We start from the raw sequence: 13,865 nt of genomic DNA, 5'->3' as shown, positions 1-13,865 counted from the left end.
TTTTTTTTTTTTCTTTTTTGAAAAACCATGACAGAAGGTCATCTTGGACCAGATAATTCAACAGCATGTAAGTTGTCTGTGGAGTCAACAATCCATTCGGAATTCCGGTGTGGGGCGAGCTCAACCTCCTGGCGGACTACCTCCACCTTCTGCCATTCTTCCCACCTCTCTGCCAACCCATCACCTTCAAGCATTCTCACCACCTCTGACATCTTAGGCCGGTCCATTGGGGACCCTTGTGTACAAAGCAATGCAACCTGAATTAGCTGCTCTACTTCTGCTTCGACATAATTGTTTTGCAGATCAGGATCAACCAGCATTTCCAATTTCTTCTCCTTTAGAAGTCCTTTCACCTGATAAATTTGCCAAGATTGTCAGCGCATGCCAAAGGAGTTAGAGATGATTTCTGCAGTAGGTTATGTAGACTGAGCACATCACTAGGGAACTAAACAATCCAATGCAAAGACAACAGGTTTTCATCTGTTAGTTTTCTTTTTCTTTGCTGTCCTGCATTGTGATTTGGAAGACTTCAAAATCCTAGTTTCCAAAATGGATGAGGAATATCCCACCACTGAACTTGGAAGTCCCTACATGGCTACATGTCAACTCGACGATAATTAAGTGATGATGGAACATTTCGACTCAGCATCTAGTGAGACTGGTCCTACGAGTACATTATTTAAGTGGAAATCACGGTTTTTGATAAAGGAGAAGAAATGGTTGAGCACAGTACATGAGCAACAAAATGCTTAATGGTGAGAAACTGAGAACTGCATTCGCACTTCTGTGATGCAGTCACGCAGCCACAAACAGTAACCAGTAAATAATTCAATCTGGTTTTAGAGATGAGGAAAAAAGAAGGAACTTTTCCATGTCCAAGATTCTGCCCATTGTATCATTTAATGAGTGAGTTTATCACATTCCAAAATTAACCTTCATTATCTGTTCTATTGAAACTAAAAACAGAAAAATTAAATGAATAATAAAGAGACTCCTAGGGGATAATTTTGGAAATTGAATAAGAACAGTAGGTAAATAGTGGCATAACTACCTACCCACAAAAAAACGATATTCGTCTTTGTGGGATAGAGGGAGCAAAAACAGAACTCTTGAGGTCTAGACAGCAAGGTATAGAGAGAACTACCAACAAAATTTCAATAAATTACTACTGTCATACTGAAAAACATCCCAGCTCATTAATGCCCAACAGGTGCTTGCAACTAAATTAGTGTGACATTCTAACTCTAGTCAAAGTTGAAACAATTCCCAACCCCTACAGCTATGCCTATTTTGGACACTGGTGACTGCAATTACGTTCATCTCTCTAACAAAATCAATTTTCCAAAAAAAAAATTCCATTTCAGCTACACAAACTAGAACTATGTCAGCCATATTAAGTCATATAACCCAATCCTAGCAATAAATATGACAAAATCAAAAGAAGTATCATAGATAAAACAATGTGAGCTAACTGAAACCGACAGGAGAAAGAACAAAATGAAAAATAAATAGATGGAAAGGATGTAATAAGTACCCAATCCAGCAACATGACATCATCATCATTTGCAAGCCGGGCAAGATCAAAGGCCCTCTGTCCAGTTATAAGTTCAAGAAGCATGATCCCGTACCCAAAAACATCAGTCTTCTCTGAAGATTTCCCAGTGGAAAGGTATTCTGGGGCTATATGTCCAATTGTTCCACGTACAGCAGTAGTTACATGCGTATCTTTGTAGTCCATAAGTTTAGCCAACCCAAAATCTCCAACAACAGCCTCAAACTCTTCATCCAACAAAATATTTGCAGCTTTTACATCACGGTGAATGATCTTAGGGTCACAATGATCATGCAAATAAGAAAGCCCTCTAGCCGATCCCAAAGCAATTCGTTTTCGTGTAGGCCAATCAAGAGGTGGGTCTCCGGGTGGACGTTCTATAAGAAAGCAGTTTAACATCCCAAGTCAACCAGCCACACCACAGCATTAAGAGAATAGAATGAAAGAAAGGACAAAACATTGAAAAGCATGTCAAAAGGCCAAGTATACCTCTCAAACATGATGCAACACTTCCATTAGCCATATAGGGATAAACAAGCAAGCGTTCAGTTGGTGTCATGCAAAAACCTCGGAGCCTTAGCAGATTCCGATGAACAGCCATGCTGATCATCTCTACCTCTGTCTGAAACTGAAGTTCCCCACCTGGTGTACGCTCTTCTTTTAGTCGTTTTACGGCAACCAATGAACCATCTGCTAGTCGTCCCTTGTACACCTTACCAAATCCACCTCTACCAAGAATGTTTTTGTTGCTAAAGCTATCCGTTGCAACTTGTAGTTCTCGAAGAGAAAACCTTTTCAGCTGACCCAGATGAACTTCTGGATCCTCCTCAGCTGCAAATGGATGTAAAGAAGGTTCAAGAAAATGTATAGAACATGTTCAATATACTCAGGTTAAACCACTAACCAGGCACATCAAAGAAATGCTCTTGTGGTTTCCGTCGACGCCACCACGCAAACCCAATAGCAGGTGCAGCAAACAATAAAGCAGCACCAGCAGCCACTCCACCAGCAATTGCTCCAGTGGCAGTATTTCCTCCTGGAATGGAATTTAACAGAGAGTAAGGCATTTTAGTCCCATGCAGACCTGAATTCACTACACCCATCACCCACCTCAAACCCCAATAAAAAGCAATACCGATAGAATATCAAAGTTGATGGTGTAAAAGCTCATGGAAGTTGATATATGTTTGAACACTATGAATTGATGCAACACACAAATCTAATAAAAGACTAGAAGAACAGGGAAAGAGGGGGGGGGGAATGCAGGACATAGGTTTCCATAATAAGACAAAAGCAACTCGATGCAATGAAGTGGCTGGCAAGACTCATTCTGTGCCAACAGAAAATGAACTATCATCGGTGAATGAGCACATGAGAGAGAGAGAGAGAGAGAGAGAGAGAGAGATCACCTGGAGACGGGGCTGTGGGTGGTGGCATAAATGGTGGGGGTGGAGAAAACGGAGGAGATCCAGGGCAAGGACGCCCAGTAACCGGGCCACACAAACCCAAATTGTTAGCAAAACTGCAAAATTAGAATAAGCTTGAGTTAACATTTCTACTTAGACATATAACAAAAGACAAATAGATTTGGAGGAGCTTTAAGAGCAGTTAACCTGATGGGAGTGAATAATGAAAAGGAGCCATTGTCTGGAACAACTCCAGATAGATGGTTGTTAGAGAGATCCCTGCAGTTTGCATAACAAAACATTAGCGGGTCACTAATGTACCCAAAACTACGACACACAAAGGAGAAGAAAAGGGAACAGGACAATCCATGCATGACAGAGAATGAGATGAAATTGATGCTTACAGAACTTGCAAGGCAGTGACATTTGTCAAAGACATTGGAATATCACCCGACAAGCTGTTGTTGTTAAGCCGACTATCCTTACACAAGCATTACAAGAAAGTACAATGTTGAGATCCAGAATAATAAGACTGGGTAATCATAAATTAAATAATCGAAACAACCTTCACCAGAATGTTTAACCATTTCTTTTCTGGAGAGAGGGAGCGATCATCAACTAAAATTTATTAACAAAAAATATAAGAAAGTAAATAGAGCATGCGTGGAAGTCCAGAAGCATCAGAAGGGCCTAAAAACAGCAAGGCCCAAGAAGATCAGAGGTAGATGAACAAATATCAGGAGAGCTTCTAAATTGGAAGGTCCAGATTGAAGAGGCAGTAAATGATGTAGAGCTGTAATGTAATGGTGAAGAGAAAAAGCTATGATTGAGATGCAAAGTTTACAAAAAGAGCCAAAGCAGGTTTAACACATGTTGGTTATTCAAACAACTATTATATCGGTGATCGGTAGGTTCTATGAATGAAAATAAGATAACTCAACTGAATCAATTAAGCCTCATCAAAATTAGATGGGGTCAGTTAACAAACCCTGTTTGGCCAATTCTATCTAAAGTCACATTTGCTGTTAAGCCCATCCACATTCTTTTCATAGTTTTTATAAAATCCGACCATACTTTGAACGAAAAAAGAAACCCATTCCAGTTTTTAAATGGTTTATCTCATCAGTGCTGGAGCTTTTGGCCAGACCAAGAAAGGGATGGTTATGGTTTTTCTGCGTAGACCGTTGGTTCGCTCCAGTTTTAAAAACTATGATTCTTCTAGCTCATCTAATTTGTTTCATATCACTTCTCCATAAAGTGCATTTTGACTTCTTTGCAGAAATCCAAAACGTAAAACCATCACAAACTTGGCTTAGTTTAAATTTTTCCTGAAAAATTCTAGTAATTCAGCAGAAAAACATATGGAGAAACACAGAAATTAGGGTTTGGATTGAATGACCAAAACTCCTAAACAATGAGGATCAATTTCTATAGGGAAGAGATAGTGTTGAGATTGACTAGATTATGCAGTCATTTTGACTAGAGAGTAAAATAGGAAATGGGGGCAGAGTTTTATTCGACCATGTGATATGAGATTCAGTACCAACCAAGAATTCGGTCTAGATTCAGGATTGAGCCAGAATGTTGGAAATAAGTTGAGATTTTAAGGCTCATGATTTGCTAAAAAAGGGAATATGCCAATACACGGGAGGGTATATGGTTGATCTAATTGTGAAATCTAAAACATGGCCAATCTAGACCGTATTCTAGATATCCAAAACAACAAAAAACTCAAACTTACTCGAACTTAATGGGTCGGTTACTTGGTTCCAAACAAAACCAAGTAGGGAAAGCTGAAGGTCTAAACAAAACAGGGAAATGAAAAGATGAGAAATGAGGATCTTCTAGATATCCACATGGTCAAAATTGCCTTATCACCCTTCCACATGGAAAAACTTGGTGGCTGCCTACAAATACACTCTAGACTTGCCTTTCAAAAACTATTGCCAACAGAGAAATAAATAGAAAAGGAAAGAAAAGGATAGGTTGAATATAATGAGAAGTTTGAGACAGATTACACACATTTGAAAACTTTAGCTCCAAAACTAAAGTAATTTTGCACATTAATTGCACAGTGAAGATATTGCTTATGAAAGTGCAGCTTGTATGCTTGCCTCCTTCATGGTCTTCTTCTTTGCCTCAGTTCTTTTTGGGTTTTGTCTGGAAGGGTGCCTTAACTGTTCTACTGTAGTTGTTACATCCTATAAAAGTTTGTTATGTTGGTGTACGATGTCTTGTATTCCATCAGAGTTTAATCAAAGCTTGTATGTTGCTCGAATTTTTTATTTGAGGGCAATTGTGTACTTTCTGGATTAGGGTTTATTCGCTATATATTTATAGCGAGGGTTTCTTTTTCTGTAATGCAAGAAATACTGAGAGGTGTAAGGACGAGCGCTGTAACCCTATTCTCCATTGATAATGAAGCAGGATTTCATCTCACCAGGGACGTAGGCAATCTTGCCGAACCTCGTAAATCTGTGTGCATTGCTTGTTCTTGTTTTTCCATTATCTTCTGCATCGTTTTAGGGTTGCGTTTCTACATGTTATACATCAAAAGAATGGAGGAAAAGAGGAGCTGATCCCATGCTTGAAGTTGATGGGAATAGAAACCCAAGGGAGCATAAGAGGAACAAAAAGAAGGTAAAATTGCCTACATTCAGCTTAAGTACACCCATCAATCAGGAATGCACTGTTAACAAATAAGACTAAACAAAAGGTAAGGACATGACCACCAAACTTAAGTCCAAACACAAGGTCCAAGACTTAAACGAACACTACGACAATTTTACAATTAAAAATGAAAATAAAAGAATCACCCTCCCTATGAACAAAATCATTTGAAGGACAAGACTAACTAAGACAACTCTCCCCCACATGTGGCCACGAAGGAACAACCCAAATAAGGCCCAAGGATTGAGTTTTTAATGCTCGACTTAGATACCTTAGTTTTAGTTAACTGTGCCTAACACTAATCAAGCCATGCTATTGTTGCCAAACGGTCAAGGCAGAAGGTTGAACCCTCAGACAGCAAGCTAATTCTCGATTCCCCACATAAAAAGTTAACAAGATATTATTATTAAGTAGAGCTCAGATTTTGCAAGGAAAAACTGCTGTTCTAAAACTCAGTGAGTTAACTTGGTTACAATGGTTAACCCACCATACTGACTCGCTGAATCAGCCGATTGAGCCTCACAGAAACAAGTGGAACAGAAAAATCAGCCAAACAATACAGCCAAAGGGCAATTTGGGTGGGCACAAGGCAAACTTGAGCCTGACATTAAACCAATAAGAACCAAACATAAAATCAGGTTAGTAAAGTCAGCATTCTTAACCTGACGAACTTCTAACATCCTCCTCCACCCCTAAGACATGAGAGAGAGAGAGAGAGAGAGAGATGAAAAATAGCTGCCCACACCAATACACATGAGGGAATTTACTCCAAGTATAAAGCATGTACAGTGGGCTGCCTCCTCCAATGACATAAATTGTGCACGTAATGTATACTAATTGCACAAACAAGAATGACGGAACCTCCCTTCTTTTCAGAGGGGAGTTTGTGTTGGGGCAGCATCCCCAGAAAATGGTAAGGTCCAAGAATTAGGGGGATAGGGGAGTAATCCAAAGACATGAGCTACGTACAAAAAACCTACAGACAGTTCCACCACTAATACTACAGGCCTACTTAAAACTTGAAAGGGATAAAAAATGTCTGTGTTTTATACCTCCAACAATAGAGAAACACCCAAACTTGGAAGAAAGGATTTCCCAGGGTCATTTGCAATCTAGCAAAAATAAATCCAACTTTGCACTCAAGAAGTTCCGCACATCAAGTTTGAACGGATTACTCAACTCCAACTTTGCACTCAAGAATAAATCCCCATGATTAGAGCTTCATTAAGGTATTTCTTCCCATTATAACTGGTCATTGATAGAGGAGAGATGGGTTAGTCCAAGCATGGTTCAAAGTTTCCACTGATACCGTCGAAATTTCCCACATTTCCACGATATCCCAGGACTCCGATACCAAATACCATGTAACTTTTAAAACTCACACTGGTTTCGACCAGTATCGACCAAAATTCCCACATTTGACCGAAATGTGGGAATTTTCGACTGGACCAATGGGTCAGCCTTTATGAAACCTTCTTAAATGGGAAACCAAACCTTTTTATTTCAAAATTTCGACCCTCTCCCCTATTTCTTCTCTATGAAGTGGGAAACTTGGGAAAATTTGCCCTTATGCCCTCAAATCCTCATTATAATCTTAGATCTTGCACATTCATAGCAAATCTACCTAAGGAAAGGAGCTTGGACCAAAAAGGTAAATCCCATCTTCCCTAAATCTTGTGTGCCATCCTTCGAGAGCACCGATTCATTTGGATATGGTGGTGGGTATGGACAGTATGGTGGATCTTCTACTTCATTTGGACAAGAGGGTAGTTCAGGGGGTGGGTCATCTTTTGTTAACAATATTTTTGGTTACCCATCCCAACCTTGTGTGCCATATCCACATCCTATCGCTATGACTGAGCCATTCCCTAGGCTAGGATATTTGGCTGATGTTGATGATGCATCTTATAGATGAGCAGTGATGGACTTATAAAACAATTGAGCCCAAAATATGTCATGGGACTCATATGTGGTGCATTCAGAGGAGCGGCTATAACATCTGCAGTGGTATGCAATTCATGGGCTGGAATTGCCTAGACACTCTACTTGGAATTGGGTGTTGACTGTTGAGACTTGAGACGAGACTTGAGACTTGCGAGGTAAATCACAATTATGTAAAATTATTATTTATTTTGGATCCTTTACATTATGGTTCGTTTGTTTTAAACTTTTAATAAAGTATTTCACATTTTTAGTAACTTATATATGTGCTTATGTAGTATAGTTTCAGTCAACGACTCAACGTACATTAGCAAACTTTGGTCAACACCACAAGTATGACTTTAGGCGTTTTTTCCATGAAACTGATTATGTGAATGGGTTAGAAATGTCTAAAATATAACATACACAAAAAATAGGAAAATATATATATATATATATATTTTTTGGGGGTCAAAATCAAAGTTTCCACCAAATCGGGAAAATTTCCCTTCTTTCCTCTAAATTACTCAGATTTCTACCGAAATTTCAGTCTCCCTAAGGGTTGAAACCCGATGCTTTGAACCTTGGTTCCAAGTTAATCATCCCCCTCATCCCCCCTCAAAGAAGCCTAAAAAAGGGAAAGAACTCGGAAAACGGTTAAACTACATTAGAAGTTCATAGATGCAGTCTTGATGGCTTAAAAGATCGCCATAAGACATTCAACCTTCTCCATTTGGAATGAAATTCTTAATGGAAAATCAATTTATTGTGATGATAATCACATAATAACAATAAAAATATAGAACTACTTAGAAGCCACAACAATCGTCCCTTTTCAGGCCCCCCAAGATGGAGTGAGATAGAAAATACAAACTCGGTCTTACACTACAGATTATCAACAAATTTAGCTGCATGCTCAATTCCATCATATCAAGTAACTTGCTCGACTTTGGAAGACAGCACATGTTCTTCCAATTAATTTGCGTTAAAATTACTATGTCATTCTTGTCCAAGATATTAACAACATAGTGTTTCTCTTGATAATTTTGGCTCGAAATAATCACTTAAATCCATGAAGTTATATATATCAGAACAAAATCTTATACCCGATCCCTAGGAATGCGTTATAGTCGACAACCAAGTAATCCTTTGTTGTCACACTAATGGTAACTCAATGAAATGAGGACTAGAAACACAAACTAATAATTCATTAAATGAAGAACTACGGTGAAGGATTTCATACAGGAAACGCAGCTTTGTCAGCTTCCCCAAGCTGTCAGGAATGGGACCAGTGAAATTGTTCAAATAAAGATCCAAGCTCACCAAAGTTGTCAGATTCCCAAGGTCACCAGGAATAATTCCACTGATGTTATTACTATAAAGCTCCCTGTCACAAACAAATCTCCATGATGTGAGCATCTAATAGATCTGGACTACTAATATAGTAAGAATATCCACATATAAAGCAGAAAAAATAAAAATCTCCATGTTTCTAAGAAAATGACAGCTTCTGCTAGTAAAACATTTGCAAGTATACATCTGGATACATATTGTTAAGTGGAGGTCCTGAGGTAAAATCATATAAGAAAATGTAAATTAAGATGAGGATACCAAGTTGCATATAGTCATGAAAAGGGAAATAGCCGTGGCCTTAAGCCATCAGTCCAACTGGCTTCTTTACAAATCACCCACAGGCCAAAACTCTACATGTAGGCACTTCCAGTGTTTCACTCATTCATTTTAAAATTGCAGTGATTGGACAAGCATCAACTGCAAGATCTGAATCTGCAGGGTGGTCTAAATCAACTTTAGCTCCTCCAACTTTACTTGTCAATATGTGGCACGATTCATTTAAGGGAGCTTCCCCTGCTCAAAACACAATCCATATCAGAACAACACTCAGTTTCCATTCAATTTGTTTCAAGAGCCTCAAGATCTGATATTTTTATATCTCAGCGAATATCAGCTTCAAGGTCTCATTCCTCATGAGCTAGTAAAGCTTCAACGATTAGAGATGATCTCTCTCATGGAGTTCAATGGTTGGGAGGTTTGGTTTGAGGATAGGTTGGGAACTTCTCTTCAGAGCTTCAGAAAATTAGAGGAAAGATTCCCAAAATCTTGAAATGAAAGACAACAAGAAAGCCTTGATTACTATGGTTTCTGCACCATTAGAACTTGAAGACAGAGAAAACAATGGTTAAGGGTTTCTGCAACAGAAAGGGATGTGTGAAATTCAATGGATTTCCATTCCATTAGGGACATTAATGAATCCTTTGATCATCTGTCAATTTGGTGGGGTGTGTCGGTATGGTTGTGTGTAACAGATTGGGTCAGGTTTTTCAACCTAATTTAAATGATTATCACCTCAGCAGGTACTACCACCAGTCTCCTACAATAAAATGCACTGTTGTCAAGCATCTCTTTCAAGTAGCACCACCCAGTTGCAATTCACTTCAAAATTTGCTCTTTATGCTTTGCATACGATCTGCATATAAGCCCTTAATATTTCAAAAATTCCAAAGTCACAGATTCTGTGAGACCCTTGAGCCTTGCAGCCCAATCACCTCTCCGGAAAAGTACTTGGTATCCCCCTATATGTGAGATCACTTTTATGAGATGAGAAAAGTTCTTATGTTTTTGTGGCACAAAATCTCTTGGTATGTTCGAAAATGGTGTATGTAATTTATAAATATGTGAGTAATAGTAATGAGTACTTTTTATTGTTTATGCATACAGAGGACTTAAATATTAGTAAGCTTCACAGTCAATGGGTCCATTAAAATGCACATAAACTGCTTAAAGTCATGCCACGACAGTCCCAGGATAAAACAGACATGATGGATCACTGAAAAGAATGCAACAGTAAAATGTTAAAAGTACAAACCTGGCATGCAGTTCTATAAATTTATTGTTCACAATAAGAACTGGATACTATTCACATATCTATGTGATATCACGCCTAGCGTTGCATGATGCAAAATAAAAGGATGTCAACACATTGTCAAAAGGCAGTGAAGGAGTTAAGGGCATCAAATATTCAGGGCTAGATAAGAAATGCCACATTTGAGCAAAAATGCCAATTCAGAGTTCAAGAACCAGTGTTGAAATAATCCTTATCCTAATTCTTGTAAATATTAGAAACAGTACATGAAGATAGCTCAGGATACATTGGGTTCCTGCCACCATTTAAAATGTTATTATGAGGTCATCCTCTCTCCCTTTTGAAGTTAGTATCTACATTTTAGGTAAATCAGAATGTGTTTCAAAATTATAATTATAAAAAGATGGTATGTATGCCCGTGCGAAAACTAAAATTAATATTTGTTCACATCCTTCACACTAATTTCTTATCTAGTTGAATTATTGATAAATATTAATTCCTACTCATAAGTTTCTACGATCCTATTTATACTTGTGAACATTTAACACCCAAATGGAAACTAACAGAATCAAGGAATCCATAACAGAAAGAGGAAAGAAGCATAAACGTGAAAAACATTAAATTTCATTTGAAGCAAGAGAAGTAAACCTTTTGGCTAGGCATGTAGAACAACTGAACAAGCAACAATCCCATAAACCGAAAATCAAATCCAAGTTCACTGAATAGATGCATGACTTACAAGTACTGCAGATTTTTAAGCTGACCAAGTTGGGGGACAAGTTGACCAGACAATGCCGCATTCCCTAGATCACTGAAATCATTACCATATGGAGTCAAACAGCAGGTGGAAAGTTATATCATCTTCCCAGGAGCAAGTTACAAAATAAGCATATAACATTATATATTCAAAAGGTAAGCAACTTACACTCTGATAACGCTGTTATCATTGTTGCATGTAACATGAAACCATGTGCAGGGATTGACAAGAGTAGGATCCCAACTCTGCAGGACATTATTAGGATCTTCTAAATTTATCCGAAGGGTATGCAAAGCATCACCTGGAGAAACAAATGGAAGAAGAATTAGCTTACAGATTAAAATCAGCGCATAAATCTCCCGAGGACAATGCAAATACTGGAGCAAGAGAAAGTAAGCATCAGTATCTTCAATTGCCAAAAGCAGTGATGACGTTACAGGAAAATTCTACTTGGATACAGAAATAGGAGAATTTAAAATTCAAAAAGCAAATAGTTTAATATTTAGACAATACTGCAAACTTAGTCATAAGTTCCCATTCTGTATGCAATTTTGATACAATGATCTCTTAATGAGATTAGCACTGATTGTCAAAGAAATAGAAACGCATCAAAAATAGGTCAAAACAGGCAAAGTTCAATCTTAATTTCAAGTCAAGAACCCATTAGGGTCTCAATTCCATGTAAATGCACTTGGGGCTTTGGTAATAAATTACCAGTATCTCTGCCGCAACAATACCACCAAGAGAGTTTATCACAGTACCAGGAAGGCATTCAAGTCAACACAGTTTTCTAAGTCCCAACCTTACGAATTGGCAATGAAAATCTGAAAAAGACACTCAACACGGGAGATCAGCAGCCAAATGCTTCAATACTCAAGTTCATTTTTCATTCAGGCCACCAAAACAAATAACACGGAGGGGAGAAATTAAACTTAAATAAGTAACACAACCACGCCCTGCGCAGAAAATTGGTATACAAATGTCTGGTTTGATCCAACAGCAATCATGAAATAGTTTAAAATACACTCGTTTCATGAAATCAACACCCCGTAAATACTGATACAAAGATCCAAGTCTTAGGCAAACACCGCGAAAAGGAAAAGTAAGCGTATACCTTCCATATTGGCACAGATCTTCGTCAACGGATGAAACACCAAGACCAACCAGAGTAGAAACGAAGTCGCGATCTCTCTCTCCATGACTCTCATCTCTCTCCAGCTAAAAACACCTCAGCGACTCAGCTACCTCATCAATCCAGTTAAAAGCTCCTCAACTACTTCATCAATCCAACTAAAAACTCCTCAACTACTTCATCAATCCCCTCAGATCCGCACGAATTCCAATAAAACTCCGCATCAACAAAACCCTATAGTCCCAAACCCTAGCTCATAATACTCAAAGAAACTGAACAAAATCTCCACCATTTCCGTCGAATTAAACGTCAACCAAACCAAAATCAAAATCCGAAACCATCAGATGACAAACGCATATTTCAAACAGAGGATTTGCAGTAAATTCTTGACCATTTTTCAAGAACTTTATCTCTCTTCTCTTTTTTTCTTATTTTTTTTCCCTTTTCTCCACTAAAAATTTCCTTTCTCTCACCCTTTACTTACTCCCTATCACTTGCATTCAAAATATTTGGGATTATCTTTTTGTTGTCTTTCTGGTGATCTTAAGTGAGGCGAGGCTGGCGTGCAGTGTTTTCAGCTGCCCAAGTGGTGCTGCCCGCTGCCCAAACTCTAGTCAAAACTCTCTCTCTCTCTCTCTCTCTGTATATATATATATATCTTTATTTCTCTCTCTTCCCACCCGTGGAACTGGAAAGAGACCTAACCGGGAACGCCCACCTCCGTTAGGTCAAAGGCACACTCCCGGGCCCACTATTGCCACATCGGATGCGGTCAAAACCCTTATTTAATATTCAGACAACTAGCAAAATCCAGATATCCGATACTCGTACTCAGATATGCTAACAAAACCGGTCCCGAAGAAACCTTATCCTTAATTATTTGCTACGAACACCATCGCTTGGATTTGTTGATGTGACACATCTGGACCGTCCATCACTATTTACATCACGTGTTTATAATAAATTTATAGCTTTCCTTACGTCATTGCGCGGTCATCATAATGTAACGGAGTAATGGAAGATGTTTAATTAATTATCTCATCGTACATTGCTTCTTAAATCCTAGGTCTTCAATTTTGTTGGTCCCATTTAAAGAGATGTGTGTTCATTGTTTACCAAACTAGAAATTTAAGATGTGTATATATAGGGAAAAATGATCCTTATAAGGTCATGTCCCGTTTTACCGTGCATAGACACAAATAGGGCAAGAATGATGGCATTATCGTCGTGGAAATATAAAAAATCTATCCCTATCAATGTTCCTATGCTCTCATTGACCCTATGTTAATGCAAGAGATCTAAGTTTTTCTTCATCGTAGATGAAAGGAATCTCACTACTAGGTATGTCATGATGAACTTTTCTAGCATATGAATGTAAGAACTAGCTTCTCTACAATTTTAGAGTCAAACATACGAATAAAGAGATTCTCTTCATCATGAGAGTTAGAAATCTGATTCTTCAAAGAATGTGCCAACAATATAAGCTACTACGTTAATTGTCTCGTCTACTGACACTTTCTCACCTTCATGTTTTCTAGAATATAGAT

General features: G+C 38.3%; 1 protein-coding gene across 2 annotated transcripts in view; it reads right to left on the bottom strand.

The window, feature by feature from the left end:
- Window positions 1–12,901, bottom strand: part of LOC122082814 (LRR receptor kinase BAK1) — a 13,141-nt gene extending 240 nt beyond the window's left edge. Inside the window, exons 1-11 of one of the 2 annotated variants that reach the window (XM_042650593.1) lie at window positions 12,301–12,901; window positions 11,355–11,487; window positions 11,169–11,240; window positions 8,792–8,935; window positions 3,363–3,434; window positions 3,166–3,237; window positions 2,962–3,074; window positions 2,457–2,588; window positions 2,042–2,383; window positions 1,535–1,929; window positions 3–353 (exon numbers count right to left, since the gene is read on the bottom strand). In XM_042650593.1, coding sequence (XP_042506527.1) covers window positions 39–353; window positions 1,535–1,929; window positions 2,042–2,383; window positions 2,457–2,588; window positions 2,962–3,074; window positions 3,166–3,237; window positions 3,363–3,434; window positions 8,792–8,935; window positions 11,169–11,240; window positions 11,355–11,487; window positions 12,301–12,394 — 1,884 coding nt within the window. In that variant the 5' untranslated portion in view covers window positions 12,395–12,901 and the 3' untranslated portion in view covers window positions 3–38. The remainder of the gene's footprint in view (window positions 1–2; window positions 354–1,534; window positions 1,930–2,041; window positions 2,384–2,456; window positions 2,589–2,961; window positions 3,075–3,165; window positions 3,238–3,362; window positions 3,435–8,791; window positions 8,936–11,168; window positions 11,241–11,354; window positions 11,488–12,300) is intronic. The other variant, XM_042650600.1, reaches the window with a different exon arrangement.
- Between the last annotated feature and the right edge of the window lie 964 nt (window positions 12,902–13,865).

Source organism: Macadamia integrifolia, chromosome 1, assembly GCF_013358625.1.
Source record: "Macadamia integrifolia cultivar HAES 741 chromosome 1, SCU_Mint_v3, whole genome shotgun sequence".
Taxonomy (NCBI): domain Eukaryota; kingdom Viridiplantae; phylum Streptophyta; class Magnoliopsida; order Proteales; family Proteaceae; genus Macadamia; species Macadamia integrifolia.
The sequence above is the reverse complement of the archived record's forward strand: the minus strand, read 5'-3'. Positions and strand labels throughout refer to the sequence as shown.